Source organism: Empidonax traillii, unplaced genomic scaffold (assembly GCF_003031625.1).
Source record: "Empidonax traillii isolate 1590-97213 ecotype Southwest subspecies unplaced genomic scaffold, ASM303162v1 scaffold781:size518241, whole genome shotgun sequence".
Lineage (NCBI taxonomy): Eukaryota > Metazoa > Chordata > Aves > Passeriformes > Tyrannidae > Empidonax > Empidonax traillii.
Genome location: NW_020955974.1, coordinates 198,157 through 220,862, shown reverse-complemented (window position 1 = coordinate 220,862; position 22,706 = coordinate 198,157). Strand labels below are relative to the sequence as shown.

The 22,706-nt window shown below is 42.7% G+C and overlaps 2 protein-coding genes across 4 annotated transcripts in view; one reads left to right on the top strand and one right to left on the bottom strand.

Moving 5' to 3' along the window:
• Positions 1–7,218, top strand: part of NDRG1 (N-myc downstream regulated 1) — a 40,940-nt gene extending 33,722 nt beyond the window's left edge. The window contains exons 12-16 of the mRNA XM_027901381.1: positions 850–901; positions 1,664–1,711; positions 3,207–3,242; positions 4,591–4,642; positions 5,382–7,218. Of these exons, the coding sequence (XP_027757182.1) occupies positions 850–901; positions 1,664–1,711; positions 3,207–3,242; positions 4,591–4,642; positions 5,382–5,647 (454 nt within the window). The 3' untranslated portion in view covers positions 5,648–7,218. The remainder of the gene's footprint in view (positions 1–849; positions 902–1,663; positions 1,712–3,206; positions 3,243–4,590; positions 4,643–5,381) is intronic.
• An 8,907-nt stretch (positions 7,219–16,125) lies between these two features.
• CCN4 (cellular communication network factor 4) overlaps positions 16,126–22,706 on the bottom strand; it is a 35,183-nt gene continuing 28,602 nt past the window's right edge. For 2 of the 3 annotated variants that reach the window (XM_027901384.1, XM_027901382.1), the window contains 3 exons: positions 19,780–20,037; positions 17,632–17,825; positions 16,126–16,501 (listed from right to left, as the gene is read on the bottom strand). In XM_027901384.1, the coding sequence (XP_027757185.1) occupies positions 16,202–16,501; positions 17,632–17,825; positions 19,780–20,037 (752 nt within the window). In that variant the 3' untranslated portion in view covers positions 16,126–16,201. The remainder of the gene's footprint in view (positions 16,502–17,631; positions 17,826–19,779; positions 20,038–22,706) is intronic. The other variant, XM_027901383.1, reaches the window with a different exon arrangement.

Below are 22,706 nucleotides of genomic sequence, written 5' to 3'. Positions count from 1 at the left end.
CCAGTTCATTTGTACATGTGAGGTAAGAAGTGTGATTAGTAGATGCATTGCAAATGCACTGCAGAACTGCAGTTGCATGTGCTTATGTGCTAGAAGAGGATCCTGTAACAGCATGTGGGAGGTGAGAGGTTACTGCAAGTCAGGGATGGCCATTAGGAAGATTTCCTCTCTTCAGACTTGACAAACATATATTAGCTGAAATGGAAAGTTAAGCAGTTCCCGTCCTTGTGCATGTGCAAACTGGGGCTTATAGGGTACTTGAAAAGTAGGTGTACTCAGCCTTATGCAGAAATATACTGTAGTTAATGGAAACAACCAAAAAACCCAATGCAAAAACACCTGAAAAAACAAACATTCAGGAAGATGGAGCAGGTATGAGAATGACTTTGAGATCTTCTGCTGCAAGTTGTGCAACATAACAGTTGTCAAGTCCTTCTCTCTTCAGCTGCTGATGGTTACACACAGGATACTCTGCTCCTCTGCCAATCTATTTGGAATAGGATGGACAGATCCACAAAGTTGGAGCTCAGGGGCCTGGAGGTGGGGATGAGACTTTGATGCTGATGCCCACATTCAATTTTTTTTTTAAAGCAAGGAATAAGATTACTGGCAAGGGATGATTTGCTGCCAGGTGGGGGAAAGGACAGGTTTTCAGACAAAGAATCAGAACATGTTAGTATGTCTGCAGCTAATGCAGTGGATTTGGTGTATGTTTAAGGTGTCGGGAATACAAACCAAACCAATTCCACACACTTAACTGTCTCATCCTTCAAGAGATGCAAAATGCAACTTAGGGCAAGTCCAGGCTGGGTCAGAGATAACACTGCTCCTGTCTGTGCTTCTTTGCAGGTGTCCTGTCCTCCTGGTGGTCGGTGACAGCTCCCCAGCAGTGGATGCAGTGGTGGGTACACTGAGCCTTCTCTGCCACTCTGCTGGGTGATGTGTGGGCGAGCCAAGCAGCTGCACAGGGCCAGCAGAGCTCCTGCCACACAGCAGCCTAGCTGGCTATCAGTTCAGCCCAGCTGGCTCTCCTCTTCAGCTGCAGGAGAGCTGCCATTAATCCCTTGCTGTTTGTGCCCTCTGTGTGTGCACCATTATTTAATAGCTACCATGTTAGGAACAATCACCACAGCAGTTCCAGCGAACCGCAAATATTTTCCTTCAGAGAGGGATCTGCTCCTGGTGTTTTAACTTGTTGTGTGGTGCTGGAGCTCTGCCCTGGATCACTATGGAAGCGAAGAGCTGCTTTTTGACCATTATAACTCACTCCAGATGACTGGATGACTTCAAATGTTGTGCCTTAATGGGCATGCCCAGTCTGCTGGCCCGTGGCCACACGGCTGCTCACCACTTGGGATGCTACCAGATGACCCCAAATCACAAGATAAACAACACTTGTTGCCACTGGAGTCCCAGAGACAGATGAAAAATCTACAGTTCCCAACTACTGTGTTTGTACGTGGAAAAGAATGCAGTCAGAAAAGTGAACTGATTTACTTGGGTTTAAAGATGCATATATGCATACATAGTCTTCATACAGAAGCATAAGATACTCAGTTTACTCTGTATTAAGCCAGAAAACAGGATTTTTAATCTGTTTTCATCTAACAGCTCATAATTAAGTCTTACATACAATGCCTTACGCTGCTATTCTTTTATGTAGGTTGAATGCAATGCAAAGCTGGACCCAACAAGGACCACACTTCTGAAGGTAATAAAAAAAAACTGTGATTTTTCCAAATAAACATTCCTCTCATATAAAGCCAGTTGGATTAACTAAAAAAAAAAAAAAAAAGGTAGAACCCGAGTGATGTATTGCAGTAAAATCCAGTTCTGATGTAAAACGACAGTTCCTTCAGGGTAAGAGTATTTTAGTAGGATAAACAAGACTAGGGGGCTTCTTGTTGGACTCAACAGCACAGAATTTTTCAGCTCCTCCATTTTAAAGCATTAGGGATGAGACTTGAAATGCTCTGTATTTCACACACCCATAATGAATTTGACTAGAGCTGGCAAAGCTGATCTTGAGGTATTTGGGAATGTTTGAAAAAGCATGGAATGGAAGTGCAAACCAGCTCATTCTGATCCTGTGCTTGCCTGTCCCTCAGCAGTAGTGTCAGATAAACTGATAACTATTGACTACTGACACATTTATCAGCCACAGTTTGGTCATCCTGCCTTTTACAAGGGGACAGTCCAGGATATCTTACTGTTATTTTCCAGAAAGTTGATAAAATACACTTCCAAACAGCAGAACATGATGCAAAGGCTTTGGCTGGTGCTTGGTGTTCAGAGTAGGGGTTCAGTTTTCATCTTGTTACTGATGAATTAATAGCATGCAAACAGTGAAACAAGTTTGGTCACGCTTCTGCTGTGAACTTCTACTGCATCTCTTTATTGAACTGGTCAGTGAAAATGATAATAATGAGGTGGTTTTTTTTCAAATGCTTTTCCTCCTAATATGTGGGCATGACACCATCTCAGACCCTGTATCTGTGGCCAGCCTTTGCTCAGTTCTGGGATGTGGCTGATGCCAGATCCCACTGCAAGCCTGTTTTGCTGCTAACTAATCATAGATAGGATTTGGGATTTCCTGTAATTTACAACTCCACTGTTTTGAGCTTGTGGTGTTCCTTGGAACAGGACTGTTTTTGTTGGGTTGACTTTGAGGGGTGGAGTGGCAGGAAAAATGAAGTGCTCCAAAAATACTGCATGCACTCAAGATAGCTTTTCTCATTTGGCTTTCCCTGCTTCCCTTGGCAAGTCAGGCTGTTGCTTGCCATCCGCAATCTCAGCAAATTGTTTTTCTCTTTCACCTCTGAGCCTCAGGTGTTTGTTTTCTCTTCCCTGTTTGTCATCCAGGTCAATACAGAGTCATGTTTTTGTAATTCAGAGCTGAACTTGTAACCAGGACTATCGGGCTAGTTTCTAAGAAACCGGTAATCACTGTCTAGTAAAAAACATTTGTAGCTCCAGCTGATTCTTTGTCTGATGGTCAAGAAACTTCAGGGTTTTCTGGGGTGCAGTGATAGCTTTTATAATCGTTTAACAGCTTACTTTGATGTGTTCATCCACATGGATGTTACTCACACAACAAAAGGAAATGTTTCTCTGCCAGATAGCTAAAAAAGGTCATTTTAATATATCCTGAGCACAAACGAGTTCCTCTGGCATTGCACTAACTGGCTGTTCTCATCTTGTTTCAGATGGCTGACTGCGGTGGGCTCCCCCAAGTTTCCCAGGTAGGATTTGGCTGGCGGAAATCCTACTAATCCTGTTCTGCAGCGTGTCAGACTGCAACAAATGGGTGTTTTCCTGTAGGGTACTTGCTGTTCCCAAATGTCAGCCAAAAGGATGGTTATGATTTCATGAATAATGATGTCAATTGGTCATCTGAGCTTTCTTTTTCCTTAAAAGAGCAGTGAAGCGCAAAATTAAGATTGGGAGGGGATATTATTTTTGCTAATAAAGTCTTAATCAAGTAAAGATCTGGGGTGGGAATGCAGAGGTATTATTTTATGGCTATTTACTAAGCAGATGTGGATTAAGGCTTGAGCACTAGCATTTTGAAAACAGTTTTGTTTGGACTATTTATAGTATAGATCAGGAAAGTGGAGGCAGGAAATAACACTGTTATGTTCTTGCATACACTGACTCTGCTTGACTGAGAATGAACTGGAGTTTCGGAAATATATTTAGGCATAAATTCCAAGTTGCTAATAAAACCAGGGTGGGAAAGTTAAAATTTACCTCGGTTGTTGTGTTGCCTCACTAAAAGAGCTGACCTATAAATCAGCTTTAGAATCTAACATCTAAACAAATTTCTAAGCAATACAATGTGGTGTTTGTGAACTTAAGGAAAATCTGAATTTGTAATTGCCTGCAGCTGAAGTCCCTGGACAGGCAGTGTGTGCTCCAACAGTGGGAGTCAGGAAAAGGCTTTTTTTTTTTAAAAGCCACACAGCAGTATGTGCATTGCTTCTGTTATGCAGAGTCCAATCTTTGCAGTGATTCAGATAGAATACAAAAAAAAAAAAAAATTTCATATGCAATAATTGAGGTTGTTGTGAGGCTTATGTGGCCACTGTGTCAGCAGTAGAGAGAAACTGGGAGTGCCTCATTGCAAGAATGTCAATCATAGGCAGCTGTGCTTGTGTATTCCTGCTGAGCTTTTTTTGCCCTATAAACATAACTATCAGCTCTGACTAGAATTTGTTCTCTGCCGATTAGGAATAGCTCAGTTACTGACTGTGTATTTTTACTGCCTTGTATTTTTTGTGAGGCCAGTTGTTTTACTTTGGTTCACCTGCTTCTGTAACTGCACAAGCAAAGTTTGAGCCAGGCTTGTCATCACTTCTCTGGAAATCTCATTCTCAAATGCTTATGTCCATTTTGTAAAATAATGGGGCAAGGGAGCAGTCTAGAGAGGGGAATGGTTGGATTTTTCTCATAAATTAAGCTTTCAGAGGGTCAGTAAAGCCCAGAGAATATTTGAGATCCTTGTTAAGATAGGACATCTGTGATATCTGTAACACTGTAATGTAACTAACCTATTGAGCGCTGCCTACAATAACACTCTCTCTTTTGCAGCCTGCCAAGCTTGCAGAAGCTTTCAAATACTTTGTTCAGGGAATGGGATACAGTAAGTATTGGTTTTATGGAATGGTTGATCTGACTACCTAAGTTAATTGGGCTTCTAAGCACCCAGAGTCTCTGATCTCAGATGTGTGATCTTTTCCCTGTTGGATGTGCATTTGCAAGGGGAAAGAAAAAAACACCCGTAGTATCTGGGCAAAAGGTTTTCAGACCAAGTGATGTTATTAAATAGCAGAAAGCTTTTTGAATAGCTCATACCCATGAATACCTGTTTTACTTTATCTTGATGTTCTTAAGGTGGATATTTGTAATAGTGTCCCCTTGTGGCATCACAGGATACAGATCATATACTGCGTGCAACACTTAAAACCTCATTAGTTCAGAGGCTCCTTTGAGTTGTAGCTGGATTTTTTTCCACGTGTGCTTCTGGCAGCTGCTTGTGCAGATGCATTGCTAGCCTGGGCTGCCAGCAAAGGTTAAACATCTGAAAGTAGTGGGAGGTTTGATGGAGTCCCTTTAGTTTGTCTCTCTATTCTTGCAGTCACTGCAGTGTGCCATAAGGCTGCCTTGAATCCCTCAGCCCTGACCACCAGTTTCACCTTAGTAATTTGGGCTCCTTAACTGTATGCCTGGAGCAGTGAAGGTGGTTCTGCATGTGAGGCTACTGTGAAAAGCATATATTCAATCTTGGAGGCTTCTATAGGTGTGGTCAAGGTCGGAGGGGAAGGCAAGAGCCTCCTTCCAAGCCCGTGAAGGAAGGAATTAATGAAAGACTCTTCTTCCAGTGCCCTCTGCTAGCATGACCCGGCTGATGAGGTCCCGCACCGCTTCTGGCTCCAGTGTAACCTCTTTGGAAGGACAGAGGAGCCGGTCTCACACTGGGGAAGGCACAAGGAGCCGGTCTCACACCGGGGAGGGAACAAGGAGCCGATCCCACACTGGGGATGGTTCCAGGAACCGCTCCCACACAGACACACGTATCGAGCTGACACCGAACTCGGCAAGCAACGCTGAACAATCAAGCCCCAAGTCCATGGAAGTATCCTGTTAGATGGATGTGGGAGGTTTAAACTGGTCACAGTGTGAAAAAGTAATGGATGCCCCCTGTGTATCATAAAAACATAACTGGTATTAATCTCAAGCTATTCTGTAGGAGGAACTCTGTTCACCAGGGTCTGACAGGGACCAAAGAAAAGAAGCATCTCATTTGCTCTATCGTTATTCTTGTATCTCAGACAGCTGCTGCTATTGTGCCCTCCTTCAGTGGATGCCAAATTCTAAAGGATACTTGCCAAAAGCTGATGTGGTTGTAAACACTTCAGAGTCAAACCAGAATTGCTCAATACCCTCCTTTAAAATCAAAGCTGTTACAGGCCCCTTTCTCTTATTGAAGTAAACTGGCACAATTTGAGATGAGTTTCAAAGAGGGGGAGAAAAATATTACATATTACTTTTATGAAAGGAAATGAAACAAACGTGTTACGGCCTCATGTTGAAGCTGGAGTTGAATTCATTGTATATAGCTTGACTTCAATGATAGAGAAATTAATGTATCGTGCATTTATAGGCCTTCTAATTCATTAGTATTGAAGCCTGTTTTCCTATGTACAATAATATACTACTAAAATAGGCGATTTTAATGTGACTTTGAGATGAACTAAATCTTTAAGCTTTTTTATTTCACTTTTTTTGAGACTTAGTTTCATTCTTCCTTTCCTTCCCCCCTCCAAGACCCTAAAACCTGCTTAGCCAAAACAGGACAAGATTTAAATTTGATAAGCAAGATAGGATTCCCTGTTTGGGAATTTGGGCCAAAGGGTTTACCATACTGCAGAACTTGGTTAGTTGTAACAAGTAGCATAGCCATACATGACAGCAAAGCAGAAACAGCTTGATTTTTTTCCTTCAGAAAGCTTCTTATCTTTGCAGCTCAAGTTTTTTGTGTCCAGCACAATTGTGATAAATTTGGAATTCTGGAAGCAAAGCCAGATCCAGATGTTTCTGTCAGGAGAGATGAATAACTGGGATGGCATGTAATTAGATAGTGTATGTTCAACTGCCACTAATTACTAGATTTGAAACTGATGAGATCTCACTGGTGCTGAGAACTATTCCACGCAGAGGTGGAGCAGCAACACTGTATCTCTGAAATACAGTGTGTAATGACTGTGTAAATGTCATGATCTGCTGGTTCTGCATCTTTACGTAGCCTCCTGATACCTTGGGTTGCTTTCTTTGAAGATAGTGGCTTGATACCTTTCTGCCAGTCAGACTTTCACAGTTGGGTGTTCTTAAATTTGTCCTTCCATAGATAGCAGGACAGGATTTCCTGAGCTCCAGTGCATACCTGCTGAACTGCAGTCCTCACACAAACAAAAAGCTCAAAGGCTGAGCAGCTAAATAGCAAATGATAATACTTTGGGATTGCTTGTTCAGAAGAACACCATCTAGGTTACTTTATACTGACTAACTTCAGCTCTTGTGTAGAATATCCATAATGGTTTGTGGGAAGAACAGACAATTTCCAGAAGGAATAAAGCTATTGTGTAAAGTCTATCAAGAAAAGTTTCTTAATGAAGTATTTGTATTTATTTCAAAACAAATAAATTTGTAACTTTGCAATGTCTGGTGTCTTCATGTTTTTACCAGGAATACAATCCTTCTCAGCCCAAGTATATTTTTATCACCCCTTTATATCAATGATATATTTTCTTTTGCTTATACCTCTACCATTACCTACTTCTGTGCTCAGTTTTTCTCCCATTCCAGCCTACTATTTATAATAAGAAAACACCACTCCACCATTTTTATTGGCTATATTAATACTAAAGGATAATTTAGCTCTAAGAAATATGGCAAAATATTGAGCCATGATATCAAGTACTATTTGCTGTTTGAAGTTTTCTTTGTCTCCCTGGCTGGAGCACTGTCAAGTGCACAGATCTGTGATCTGTACACTGACTTCCTCACTGAAGCTGGTGCCATGCTCATTGTATCCTTTCTGATACCAATCTGATCTGTAAATCCATTGATGTGGCATGTTCCTCATGAATAACTGGAGTTATTCAGGCCTCTTGACTGAAACTGCAGACACCGCTTTGAGTTTCTAAAGGCATTTCTTTTTGGACCTCTTGAAAGAATCTAACTTCAGAAGAGTACAGATTAACCTAGTGACTTACTTAACATACTGATGTTTTCAGGGACAGGTGCGTTTGTGAGTTTGCTGGGACTATTTCGGGCTGCTCATTCCTCCTGTATCTCAAAAAATCCTGTGATAGGAAGAGGCAAAAGCAAATATTTGACATGTCTGAGCCAAGGCTCTGCTAGATATGCTGATTCAGCAGTCGGGATTGGACTGATACCAGCAAGGGCCTTGATTTGGTTAACCACAGCCCGTGCCAGAGAAAACAGGAGGAAACTGTGCCAGTTCATCTTACAAAAGAAGGGCAAAGTTATGTTCTTTGCTGATCTTTTCTGGGAATGGCTAATCATTCCTTCCACAAGGACACCATGGTGTGCCTGTCAAGCCCAGGCAGTTTATTTTGGTTTAATGGGGAGGAATGCCTCCAAGCCTTCTCGCCGCACAAAAGGATCTGCGAGCACTTCTGAGCAGCAAGGCGTTGCTAGGGCCACTATAAATGTCAGCTTTGCAACAAAGAGTATTCATTTGGATAAGAACAGTGTGTATCTGCAAAGAAAAGCTGGAGGGCAGCACAGTGGAGTAATGTCTTACCTTTTGCAAGGAGTTATGACGCCTCTTTCCCTGCAGTACTGGTCTCCTGGCATCTTTAACTTGTGCGGTAACTAAAAAGATGCAAGTGGCTTTCAGATTTATTAGATTTTTTTTTTTAAATAAAAACACTACTTAGAGCTTGCTTAATCATCTTAAAAGCTTATTTCTACATTACTTTTGGAGACAGAATCAACCTGGATAGTGTAGTATCACTAACCCAGAAAAGGTGAGCTGAGGTTTCACTTTTTTCTCTGAATATGAATGGCCATCAGGGGACAAGGAGCTCTCATGGCATAGAGGAAATTCAGGTTAGATTAAAGGAGGTTTCCAGAAAATAACTAGTTCACATCTCACAGTGCTTTTGGGGTTATAAAGGGTGGAAGAGAACACAATGGTCTCTCAGGGACTGTGAAGCTTCCTGATGCCATCAGTATACCTCAATACCAAAGCTTTGCTGTAGTGTTGCTCTTCAAAACCACTAATAGAAAGGATGCCATTGCTGAAATCTGTGTTCTTTTCACCTCTGTCTGGGCCTTGACATCTACTGTACAAAATCTGGCTGAACTTCAAGATGTATTTCCCCTTCCCTGTCCTTGCAGAGAAGGAACGGGAGAGGATGTGCCAATACCATGTCATGGCAGCAGGACTTTTGTGCAGAAGGATGCTGTTTTCCTCTTTAGTCGTCTCTATAGATTGAACAGCTGGAAACTTTAACCTAGATGTGTTTTCAAGGTTTATGATTATTGTCATGTGTAGCAAGTGATGGACTGAGCTGGAGTGTTATAGCAAAGCTGCTTACTTTTTCACTCCAGTGCAGGAATCCTCTTCATGTCTGTTTTTGTATCGTGGGCAGAGGATGTGCTGCAGTCCTTAAGGTGCTGGTAATGGGGTCTGTTGCATCCACCGGTTCAGCACATTGAGCAGTGCTGTTGCAAGTTGTCCTTCCCCCCCTCCCCCTTCCCACATGCTCTCTGTTTGTTTGCCTTTTTTTTTTTTTTTTTTTTTTTTTTTTTTTTTTTTTTTTTTTTTTTTTTTTGCACTATTTTGCACTACTTCACATTCCCTGTAACAGAAAGCCTCTCCTGGTCTATGAACAGATGCTTTGATGTGTGGATTTAGCATTTCCATCAAGCCAAATATAGGCTTTATGCTGGTAGCTGATCACTGCTATGCCCAATGTTTAAATAACTGAGAGAAAGGATGTCAGGGTATTTTAAGAGCTCAGCCCTTCCCCCTCAGCCCTTTGTAACAGACAGACACAGCCTCTCACTGTTTCTATGTATTGCTTCATTAAGGGCTCTATTCATTTTATAAACAACACAGCTGCTGAACAGTGTTGGGGGGGAGGGGGGAAGGAAAAAAGGCTTCTCATTCCTACTGCCAAACAGTTCACTGTCTGTTCCCTGCAGCTCAGCGTGGGGATCGTTCGCTTACCCAGCACTCCTGGGGGCTGGAGGAGAGTTGCTATTTGGATGTCATTAAAGAAGCAGCCCCACATCCCATATACCCTACGTGTTTTTACACTGGTGGCTGTGGGAGGTACACCGTACACTGGATGCAGGCATCACTAGGCGTGTCCAGAAGAACCCAGTGGTTGGGAAAGGGGACAGCAGGCAGCTCTTGCTTCCCAAGCAGCAGCGTCACAGTGAGCTGTGACCTGCAGCAGAGCTGGAAAAGGTATCTATCCTTGGATGACCTGCCACTCTCTGCAATTGCTTGTGGATGGAGTGGATTATGGTATTCAGGCCAAGGTCAGTGTGTGGAGGGGGCTGGGGAGGGAAGGGCTGTTTGCTGGGCAGCAACACTGGGGGAGGGCTGGGGCAGCTCCCAACAAAGCCTCCATGACCAACCTGCCTGTAGGGTTTGATGAGCCCACACCATGCAAAGGTGCCACCCAGCTCCTTGTGCAGCAGTGACATGCACACTGTCAGACCTCCCCTGCTCAACCTCAGTCCTGCACTTATATCTCTCCAGCTAGGAAATTATAATTTACTGACTGATTGCAATATGATTTAATTTATTTTTAATGATAAACAGTCACCAAATCCAAAAAAAATCTTAGTTCTTTACCACCAGCTGCCAGTGATTAAACATCGATCCTGTGGTGATTCCCTCCCTGACACTCACGCAAATTTGGAGCAGGGGAGGTCCTACAGAAGTAGAACCTATCACAGAGTCAGCACTTCATTTGGAAAGTACTCAAGAGATTTTGGTTTCCCCAGACTAATGAAAGCAGTCAGGAAGCCCTTCATGCAAGACTGTGCACATGGCAGCTGCCACATGGGCAAGCAAAGGGCACATGGAATTTCTGGTGCCTGTATAGGCAGCAGGGAAATGTGGTACCTTTGATGAAAGCTATTGCCAGAGGCACAGTTGTCTAGAAAGTGCTTAAAAATGCAGATAATTGCCCTTCCCAGCAAACAAACGAAAATCCCACCACCCAGTAGCAGAACAAAAATAAAGCATGCTGAAGGAGAAGGCTGGAGAGAGCATGCTTTCCCACCTAAAATCCTGGGAACTGTAAGCAACCTCAACACCAATCCAGCATTCTTCAGGACATGAGGCCACTCACAGTGTTTAAGTTCCTACCAAGGCAAGTAACCTGCTTCAGGCTGGAAGGCAAACTTGACTTGTGGGAAAACCTTGTAAGTATATTTTTCTAGAATTAAAGGGTAGAATCCTTACTGGGGTTGGGTCTGAGGATATGGAAGTTAAGTGACATGGAGTAATGAATGCTTTCCCCCTGTCTTTAATGACCTTGTTTGAACAATTTTGGTATGTATGGCTGCTGCAAACAGGTTATTCCTGCAGCCTCTCGAGGGAGCTGCTAATGAAGGCACACTTCAGCAGGTTGAGAACATACTCCACCTTGCTCAGAGACTCTAGAAATCTGTCCCAAGTCCAGTAAAGGAAAAAAAAAAACCCAAACAAATGTAGAACCAGAAACAGACCAGCAAACAAGAACATGTGAGTTGGGGAACACCTGGCTTTCCCAAGCTGCCAAAACATTCACACTGAAAGAAATGGTTCCACATCATCCTTTTTACATATCACTGGCTCTTTATTTTTATGTGTCCTCCAGTTCAGGGCTTTGTCATAGCTTGTGAATGCACACTTGGACATTGGCCAAGCAAGGAGATCGGAAAAGAGCTGCCAATGGCAGACATATTTTGCTTCCATTTGCCTGCCTAAGCTTCTAAATGAGGTGTCAGTCATAGATTCATTAACCATTTAACACTTACAAGGTTATTTAATATCTTTAAACCATAGCAGCAACATGCCACCTAAAAAAGTCTCACCACGATGCTTTACGAACAAGTGATGTGTTATACATAGGTGGGGGAACTCAGGCTGACACTGCCAAGCCAGTCTGGTTTTCCTATCAATTTTTCCTATATTTCAGTATATGAAGCTTACAGGTATAACCGTAGAACTGTTAAAACAGGAAAAGTCCCAATTTCAGTAGGTATGTGTATGGATATGTGCCTCTAGATAGTGAGAGCACTCTGTCATTATCAGTTTAATAAAATGTTTGTTTTAAAACTCCTTCAAAAACACTGGGAGAAAAAAAAACCCTCAAGGTTTAATTTACAAGATGACACAGTGTTTCTAAATTTGTGGGTTTCGTAGAGTATTACATATACACAGCACAACCCTAGAGAGCAAGTAAAAAATAAGGCAACTGCACCACACCCTGTTTTCAATTGCATGCACACCAAAAGGGTGCTTTAAAGTCCAGACAATGCTCCATGAAAAGGCATTTGAATAAACTTCATGCCTGCTTCTTCATTGAGTGGGTAACCTGCTTTCTGGGATTCCCAAGCAAGGCAGCTTGAGCTATTGTACTGACTGTGACGAAGTGCCTACAGAAGGCTGGTGGCTACGGACACTGGAGCTCATTGGAGTCTTGCTGTTCATACCACCATGAGCAGACCCTCAAAATACCACCCTCCATCCTTGTCCCAGTATACAGGTCTAACAAGACAATTGCTGTGAGCAGGATGTGTGTCAAACTGTCTTGGCTTAGGCTGGATTGCAAAATTGTCACTCCCATCCTTTCTCAAGCCTTTCCCAGGACTGTTGCAGCAGAAGGTTCTTGCACCAACTCTGATCCTGGTATCTCCTCAGTGCTATCATTGTTGCTTCCTTGGGTTATGGTATCACTTTCAGGTCCCATCAGAGACCTGGGCACGCTGTACGAATGTACAGAGAGCATCAGTTCTTTCTGGAGGAGCTGTCACTCCCAACAGAGGCAGTGAAGAGTAGGGTCTTGTTCTGGCCCTGAAGTACTCAGAAAAAGTGAAACCAAGGGCTGGATCCATGAAAGCCTTTGAGGATCTAGATTCTGAATGTATTTAAACAGCAACAACAAAATACATTTATAAAGATATATGATCTGCCCAAGCACAGAGGGAACCAGGGAACTGAATCTAAAGGCTGGTCTGTTGCCTTAGTCCTAGGGCTAATCTGCTTGTAAACATCTATTAGAACAAAGGATCTCTGAGGCACCACAGGCTGCAGGTCAAGTTCGCTGTCTACAAGTGATGCTTGTATAGAGACTTTCGACGTCACCAGACTATGAGCTGTAAAAGCAAAAGAGTTAATGGGCCTGTGCTTTCTACAGATTTGAGTCCAATCTCCCCACAATTTACAGCACTATTTACACTATTTACAGCAGTGCAATAATGACTATTCCCCATCCGTGATTCCTTCACCTGTGCCTCCTCCATGGCTGCTGGTTTCCAACTGGTGCATCTGTTCAAAACCCCTTTACACTGCTGCTGAGGTGTTTGGGCCACACTGCAGACGTGTTGGAAGCACTGGCTGCCTGACAGATGTGCATGGGTTTGCAGGGACAATGTGGTGGTCCTCTTCCCTGTCTTGCTTTTTGGTTTCTTTGATTGTTTGTTTGTTTTTTCAGGAATTGCAATGCTTCTGAGATCTTTACACTTCTGCCTCCTTTGTTTGGCATTTCCCACAGAGGGACTGCCTGACAGACAGACAAACAAACAAATGGATGGTAGGGCTGCCTATGCCTTGCTTCCTTAGGAAACCAGGCTAGAAACAGAAGCATCTTGGGTGTGTTGGGCAAGATCTGTGGTTTCCAGGCATTCACTTCACTAAAAACTGACACACACTGGAGACGCTGGTCATGCATTAGCTTTCAATAGCTTCTTTTATCTCGCAGTGAAAGCCATGTGTTACAGCCACTGCAGCATTTCATTGAGGGGGTTACAGCATTAGCTAATTGCAAAGCAAAGCGAGACTGTTGAGGGACACAGTTTTTTGTACATGATCTGATCCTGGTTTTGTTTCCTTATGTGTACATGTAAATAAGAGAAAGACTGATTGTAAATATAAACACACATTATACATGCACTCCTTTTCATGCACCAAAACTGCACTATAGGAATATATGTAAATATATACATATATATTCATAGGCATGTTTCTATATATAATATTATATACAATATTATATAAATGCATGCACATAGTATTTTATAGGTGTATATGCATATAAATATGTATATATGTATATATTTTTATATATGTATACACATACATATGTATGTATATATACATATATATATGTATATACACACACACATATATGACATTTTAAGATGGGGAAGAACTAAAACACAGGATTCCAAGCCATATTTAAGGGAACTTAAATATGAGATTTAAATATTCAGATTTAAATACTGAGCGAGAGGTCCTAGTATGGCTTCCCTATAACGTCTCAGTACAAACCATTTTCCCTTTTGGAAAACACGGTCAACTTCTTGGCCAAGATCTCTTTTTTTATATGTTCTCATTGGACTTTTTTACCAAGGGGTGGAGTTTAAAATGTAACATTCCCATTCTTGCTAGTGCTGAGGCTCATTTGGGTGGAGGCGAATTGGTCAGGTATGACCTCTGCTGTCACATCATCCAGGCCAAGGCAGTAATGGGGCTGAATCTCACAAAGTGCTGGTGGCCTCAGGTTCCTTATCATCAGAGGAACAAAGAGGAGAGAATGCTGAAACATGCAGAAAGGGATCACCCTTCCTTCCTGCCACTAGCTATTTCATGGAAGCTTAAAGAAAGAAATAAAACTTTGAATTGAGTTAAGGCCTAGCTCTATGGGAAATATGTGGGCAGAATTCTTGTATTCAAACAAATACGCTACCGGAGTTAGTGGCTTTTGAAGATACACACCATTTTTCCTAGTTGTTTTTACAGAGGGATGACATTATTTTCAGACCATTCACAAGAACTTTTAATTCATCATAGCCAAAAAGATTTTTGTCTCCCAGAAACTAATCTAGCTTCCGCTGGGTTATCAAGATGAAGAGAGACAACCTGCCAACTGAAACTAAAGCAAAATAATGACTAATTTAAAACAGTTGCATCATCCCAAGTTCATCCCTATACTGCTCCAATCTCCAGACCATGTGTCAGTTCTACTGTGCCACCAGGTATTTTGGAACAGATACTACAGTTCTCCATGCAGAAACACATTTCTGCTCTCCCAAGTGAAGCACTAGCAAATGTGCCATGGGGCATGGGTGCTGTACTAACAATTTGTTGGAAAAAAACCCCTGGCTCCAGCATCTTTCAGTGTTGATAAATGTATTGCTTGGAAAGGTAATGACAGGTTTTTTTCTTCTCTTAGCTGATATTTGCATGTGAAACCACTTCTGAGGAAAATGTTTTGCCTTGATGTTTACTCTGAGCCGCAGCCCAGTTGGAACTGATGCACCAGAACCTATGCCAAGGATTTCCTCTCCTTCTGCATCTACACATTCGCAGAGCTGATGGGAAGCTTAACATCTGTTTTCTCATTTTAGCATGTGTCTCCTTTCCTCTACCCCAGCCATGTAAAACAATGATTTGTGTCACTGATAAAGTGGCAGTGGGAAGTGTGACCTGCATGCTTATAACCCCATGGAGAGGAGGATGTGGTGGTCACAAAATTTCTGTGTGAATAAATGGGTGCATGAGGTCTTGCCCCTTCGTCTCTCATCTAGTCCCCTACATTTCATCCTTCAGGTCAGCAGAGCTAGTCTAGGAGCAATACATAACCCCTGGATAGAAGATCTATCCTGAAAATATGACCTCTGGGATGGCTGGTTTGGATTCAGAGCGTTCAGGCTGTTCAGAATCAGAGCAGGTACAGAACTGTGAAAATGCCCCTGGCACAAGATACTCCAAGAGACTGAGGTGAATCCAAGGAGAGCAGGACACTTGGACCCAGCCTAATGCAGTGAGAGATAGATTCATCACAAAGAGATTTCAGGAGAAACATCCTTCCCCCTAAGCTTCTCCCATGAAATTCACTATGGAGAAGGATCTGACTGAGAATGACAGAGGGGCAGTTCTAGCACTGATCTCAGTGTGACAGATACTAGACTTTAGTCCCAAGGGTCAGACCACCAAATCCTCATGTCTAATGTTAAAAATGAAACATGTATGTCAATTTTCCATCTTAGACAACATTGTTCAAGAAATGATAATAAAGGTGTCTGAATCTCATGTCTAAGCTACTGACAGGCATATTTTTGCTGTCGTACTAGTGTACTATTCTTTCCTCTGGGCAATTAAACTGCAGGCCTAATAAATGGCAGTGCCAACATAGCTGTCATTTAAGTCCTGGAATCAGTGCATGAAGGAATTCCTGGCTGCTGTTAATGGATGAAGATCTATTGGAGTTAAAAATCCTGCTTGTTCAAGGCTTCTCCAAAAACAGTGTGGCAAAACAAGGCTATTTAACATCCTAACCCAGGAAAAAAACAAATTGTACATTGGCAGTGGATGAAGATTCTCCTTTTATTTTAAAACCTCTGTAAAATCAGAGCAATGGGTCAATTCAAGCATTCAGCCAATTTAATTAGCGATTTCAGAGTAATCGTGGTAATGAGCCAAGTCGGCAAAGATGTCATTGGGGTTCCTGCAGTTCAGGTTGCAAAAACAAGCATTGATCCACATGATTTTCCAGGAAAACTCAGTTCCATCTGGGCACTGAAACCTCACTTCAATAGTCTTGGACTTGTAGGGTGTGCAGCACCTGTTGTCTGTGCAGACGCCGCAATATTTGGGTCTGTATGGACTTTTGCTCACACATCCTGAGATGGTGTAGTTCATGGGTTCATTGGCCCTGTAGACAGCCAGGCACTTCTTTCCAGGCTAAATCAGAGAAGAAAATAAAAAGAGAGAGGTTAATATTCAATGCTGACATAGAATCATAGAATCAACTGGGTTGGAAAAGACCTCCTAGATCATCAAGTCCAGGCCTTGATCCAACCCCACCAGGGTTACCAGACTATGGCACTAAGGGCCACATCCAGTCTCATCTTAAAAACCTCCAGGGACCGTGAATCCACCTCCTCCCTGGGCAGCCCATTCCAATGCCTGATTACTCTCTCTGTAAAGAATTTCTTCCTAATAGCCAACCTAAACTTCCCCTGGCAGAGCTTAAGCCCGTGCCCTCTTGCCTACTGCCTGGGAGAAGAGACCAACACCTATCTGGCTACAACCTCCTTTCAGGGAGTTGTAGATAGCGATGAGGTAAGACATGAAATTCACCTTGCTCTCTTCAACTCCCTGAAAGGAGGTTGTGGCAGAGTCAGAGTTGGCCTCTTTTTCCAGGTAAATAATGATGGGACAAGGGGAAATGGCCTCAAATTGCTCCACGGGAGGTTCAGGTTGGATATTAGGAAAAATTTCTTAGTTGAAAGAGTGGTTAAGCATTTGAACAGGCTGCCCAGGGAAGTGGAGGAGTCACTACCAGAAGTCCCTGGTAGTCTTCAAAAAACAAGTAGACATAGCATTTTGCAATGTGGTCTAATGGGCATGGTGGTATTTGGTCAAAGGTTGGACTTGATGATCTTGGATGTCTTTTCAGTTTTAGCGATTCTGTGATTCTATTCTCTGATTCCTATATTTAAAAGGGTTGTTAGGAATCCCTAAAGGCTGTGACAGATTTACACATTTAGACATATGAACCCAGTAGGATACTTGGAAAATGGAGTTCACAGCCGTGACCAGACGTGCAGCATTGCTTTTCCAGTAGCTGGGTACAGGTCTGTCTGAGCCTGCACTGAGCACAGTAGGCTTTGCTTGCCCTTCTTTGCAAGGACCTTTTGGCTGCAGCTAAAGCTCTCAGGGCAAGGTTTTCATACCAGCACGTGGAGGCACAGGGAGGACACATTTTGGAACTCTGTGCAGCGCAGTAAGTCTATATAGAAGTGCAGCCCTCTGAGGCCTGAAAGGTGCACCAAAAAAGCTGAAGGGGCACCCAAAGATACAGTCCCCACCTTGATGTGCTGGGTTATATCCACCTCACAGGGCCTCATGTTGCACAGGCGGCTTTCCTTCAGGAGCCGGCACTGCTCGTTGTCGTTGGAAATCCTGGTGGAGATGCCCAGCCCACAGGTCTTTGAGCAGGGACTCCAGGGTGAGGTGTGAACGATGCAGTTCTTCTGCCAGGCTTCCTCCTCTCCCTCGTAGGCTGTGGAGAGAGTTTAACCCCACATTATTAAGCCGAGACAGCTTTACATATTAAAGACCCTCTCCCCAGCTCATTACACATTCAGGCCACTAACCCAAATAATTAAACTACAGCGAAGTGGCTCAGCATTCCTGTGAACCCCCTCATCCCACCCTCTTTGTGCTGACCTACTTGTGTCAGGCTCTCCAGCTCTGCGAGCACTCAGGGCCAGGGTTCATTTCTTTATTCCCCTTCACAGCCTCGCACAAGGGGGTCCTTGTCTGGGACCCCCAGGTGCTGCCACAATACAAACAATTACAGAAGCCTGCGACAGCGGGTGGAAGAAAGGGATGGGATCTGATCTCACCATGAAGGTTTATTTCTGAACCCGTTCAATTGATTCCCTGTAGCAGAAAGTGGTCAACAGTCTCTGTTGGATGGCAGAGGGCTTGGGAAGCAGCCACAGCCTTTCACTGTGAGGAAGAGCAGTTTGAATAGCTCCTAGAGAGCTCAGTAGCCATTTGGAGAAGGGTGGGCTCTGTTTTGAAAGCAGTCGACAACCCCAGTTCAGGTTCTTTCACAGCCTCAGCCAAAGTCCCCTCTGCTTTGCAGCTCATGAGACAGCCCAAAGGAAAAACTCTGACAGAAACTGCTGCGCTGATCTTGCTCACTGTTATGTTTATTAGTATATTAATCACTATACTAAATGTAATAAATGCTAGTCATACTTGTGTACGAATTCTACTTACAAGAGGAAAGTCAGGCAAGCAAAGCTGTGTTATGCCCATTTTGGGACAAAGGTGACGAAGACATAAGGCCAGTTTCAGCAGTAGATGCTTTGAATTTGGACCTACATCACATTTCAGAGTTACTAGAGACAGGAGGGCTAAACTCTGGTGGGTTTAACCCACAAAATGGAGACTGAAGCTTTGCTTTGTGCAGTAAAAATATAGACCAAGGGTTAGGGGAAAAAATCCCTTACCACCAAGGAAACAAAATCCTGGTTTACAAGCATCCTACATCTCCTTGAGCTCTGCTTTTGTGAGATAGTCTAAAATATGGAGCTAATGTGGCTAGTGGCAATACATTGCATTGCAGGGCATTTTGAGGTTAAATTTAAGACATATGGCAAGGTGAGTCCATCTTAAGCATTTGGAACCATATTTGAGGCAAATGGTACCACCTCCCTGCAGTGGGCTACGAATGTGTGTGGAAAGAGGACACGTTATGTGATACACAAAATAGGTAGTTTAACAATATCATCAGTCCAGAATTGATGAAAAGCTATACTAACACAAAGACAATTTAGCCCAGCTGGCAATGAAACTTCCACCACAATAACTGCTTTCAAGATGTTATGTAAGTTTGAGTCTACTAAGATACAGGGGCTTTAAAACTGCACTGCCAAAGCAATATGACGTAGACAGAAAGCCTCAGTCTCAAATTAAGCTGAACTCATTCTATTTCCCAGAGGGCCCAGACTGAAAAAAAAAAAAAAAGGTGAAGCATTAAAAAAGACTTGTGATATCTTCAAAGTTCCAGCAGATTCTTCAAAGGGGGTTTTTTCACACAGAATCACAGGATAATTACACAAGCATCTTTGGTGAATCTCACATTCATAGAATCATCAAATGGTTTGGGTTGAAAAGGACCTTAAAGATCATTTTGATCCAACTCCCCTGTAATGGGCAGGGATGACACACTAGATCAGGTTACTCAGGGCCCCATCCAACCTGGCCTTGAGTACTTCCAGGGATGAGGCATCCATATCCACATTGCTGCTAAGGAGTTTGAGCACACTACACGGATTGGCCTGTCCTGTCCTTCAGCACATGCTGTGTGGGAGTCTCTGTGCCTCATTCACACAGAGACTAGACACCTGCCAGGTCTGGCAGTACAAGCTGATACTTTGCTTGTGGATTCTGTCTTCAACTGCCTGATGGCAAAGGAGAGGCCTGCCTCAGTGCCTCCATACCTGCAGAGGAGATGTGACGCGGAGATGTCTTCCTGATTTTCCTGGAGTCATCACAAACCCACTGCTCGCAGCACTTCCCTGCCATCTTAATCAGCTTTGGGTTTGGGCACCAGACAAGGGGAGGACGTGAGTTTGTGCACATGGGAATACAGCCCACAGCCCCGTTAATGCATGTGCAGTTGTATTTGCAGTTGGGCTGAAACGTCTCCCCGTTCTTATACCTGACTCCATTGAGGACACATCCTACACCAACAATCTCTGAAAAGAAAGACAAAGAGAGAAAGACACGCAGAGAACCATTAAAATAATGCTGGCAACAAGCAGCTCTGATGTGTTCCTTTACCAAGCTGATCCCTGGGTTGGCAGAGCCAACACGAAGGTACGGCAGTGCTGGAGGGTAATGTGTTCAGCGTGACTCTGAGACAAGGGTAGTCACACCATCTAGGAAGCTGTTTTCATTCTGAATCACAGCAAAAAAAAAAAAAAAAGAATCTTTCAGTGCTTCATGGAAAAAATAAATCAGAAAATAAGACAAGTTTTACTCACAAATACTTAAATAATCATTTCATGGCACGATGGTAGGAGTTATTCACAGTAGGAGCAATCAAAGCAATTAAAACAGATAATGATTGAAATTTAAGGCTTTCAGAGACATATGGGGGGACTATATGGAGTCACATATATGACACAGCTCTTCACAATACCTGTACCCATCTGAAGCAGAGGGGGAATGACAACCAAGATAACAAAGGAGCACCTAAATGGCACTGGATTCCTAAATTTAGGCAACTGGATCCCACACAGTTTATCATCACAGAATATTTTTCTATGAAAATGAAGTATATGTTATAAAGCCATGAAAATAATTACTTGGTGTATTTTTTTAAGCAAAGACACAAAAACAAACCAAAAAAATTCAAGCATTTTGATTGCCCGTGAATAGAAATCACATTGATTCAAACAGCAGTATTTTTTTGTTTGCTTGTTTCAAAGATATGGCCATTTTTTTGGAAGCAGTGGCAGAAATCTTTCAGTGGAAAATTGAAAGTTTAGTTTCATGTTTGGTCACATGGAGGCAGTGCACTCGCACTGGTCAGATCACTTTTGAGTCTGGTGGGAAAATAACTAACAGTGTGGCTGCTTGGGGGAAGCACAAATTGAAATGCTGGATTAAAATTCTGTAAAGGCTCCATATTTTTAGAATGGGCTGAAAGAAAACATCAAATGCAAATTCCTTTTTCTGCACCAAAACGAGAGCTATTGGAATCTGAAGCATAGATCTCCAGTTCCTGCTCAGCTCCAATTTTGATAATGTTTCAGCCTTTGTATTGAAAAAACATTTCTCAGTGCTGGAGCTGAACCTGAGAATTCAGGTATATTTCTAGGTGTACACATGGATTACAACAATTCAAGAAAATGCTGTATTTCCTGGTGTTTTCCTATCAGCATATCCCTCCTGCACTATGATAACTCAGCCTCCTTCAGGTCTCCTACACCAAGAGGTTCACCATGAGAACACTTTCAAACACAAAGGGTTGCTGAATGCCTTCATGCAGAACTTCACTGCCTGAAATTAAGCAATTTGGAAGCACATACCAACCCCATGTGCACAGTGCCTGACTCACCACCTGGGCATGTGCTCAGCACTCTGCTGTCTCTGCTTTGGTGCAGAGATAATCCAACAATGAAAGGAAAACTGTAGTGACTCCTAGCAGGTTCTTATTTCATGTCTGGAAATTTAGATCCTGGGATACACCTCAGCATGCCAGTCCAGATGCAACCTGAATTTCCCCCAGTATGACTACATTCCTTTCCCAAAACCAGTTCCTAGTTCTTTCAGAATCCTGATTTTTCTACATATTATATTGTTTCTGTAGCCCTGCATGCCCTGGATTCTCTAGGTTCTCTACACCTGGCCAATAGGAACCATATGCGAAGCAGATTCCTCACAGCAGTCAGTCCCCAGCACCCAACAGGGTGCCACTCACAGGAGCCTGCAGTCATCCTGTGATCAGGACAGAACCTCTTGGGCTGAGAGTGGGGTGATGCAGCCTATATGTGAGCCAGGGTACAAGAAAGAACATGTCAGCAGATCCTGTCCTGCGCATCTACCTGGATGATGAAAGCAAGGGAAAGATGCACAGGACAGGTTTCTTTGGCAGCCAGAGACAACGTGCTTCACTCCTAACCATGGAAAGACCTACCTCTGATTCCCCTCAGCTCTGCACACCACACTGCCCCTCACCATAGAATCACAGATGTCAACACAGATGTCACATAATGAGGAATATATTGTCATGGTAGTAAGGATGAAAAAGCATAGACTGGGAATCCCTCCAGACCTCACTGGAAAATCTGGACCTCAATCTTAGTACATCGCAGTGCTGCTGCCACAGACACACTGAATGCTTGTGATGTATGGGAGGACTGCAAAAACCAAAAGATATCCAACTAAGAAAACAAGCATTTAAATAAATAAACAAATGTGAAGCAACATGGAGGTCTTTAAAGAGCTCTAGGAAGGCTGATAGCTTTGAGACAACATCAAGCCTGTTTTCCTCTCCCAACCCAGGGCCAGCTGTAACGATGTCATTCTTGACAATGTTTGTCTAACCTGCCCTTACAGACCTCCCACACACTCCAGACAATACACTTGAATGATCTCATATCCTCTCTTCTTAACCTTAATCTTTTCTAATCTTGAAAATCACAGTTTAAGCATACAGCTCCTTGCACGTAACTTCTCTTGTTGTTATTTTGATCATATTCCACAAAAAATCTGGTTAGACTGCACTTTTTGAATGCCTTTTTTTTTTTTTTTTTTTTTTTTTTTTTTTTTTTTTTTTTTTTTTTTTTTTTTTTTTTTTTTTTTTTTTTTTTTTTTTTTTTTTTTTTTTTTTTTTTTTTTTTTTTTTTTTTTTTTTTTT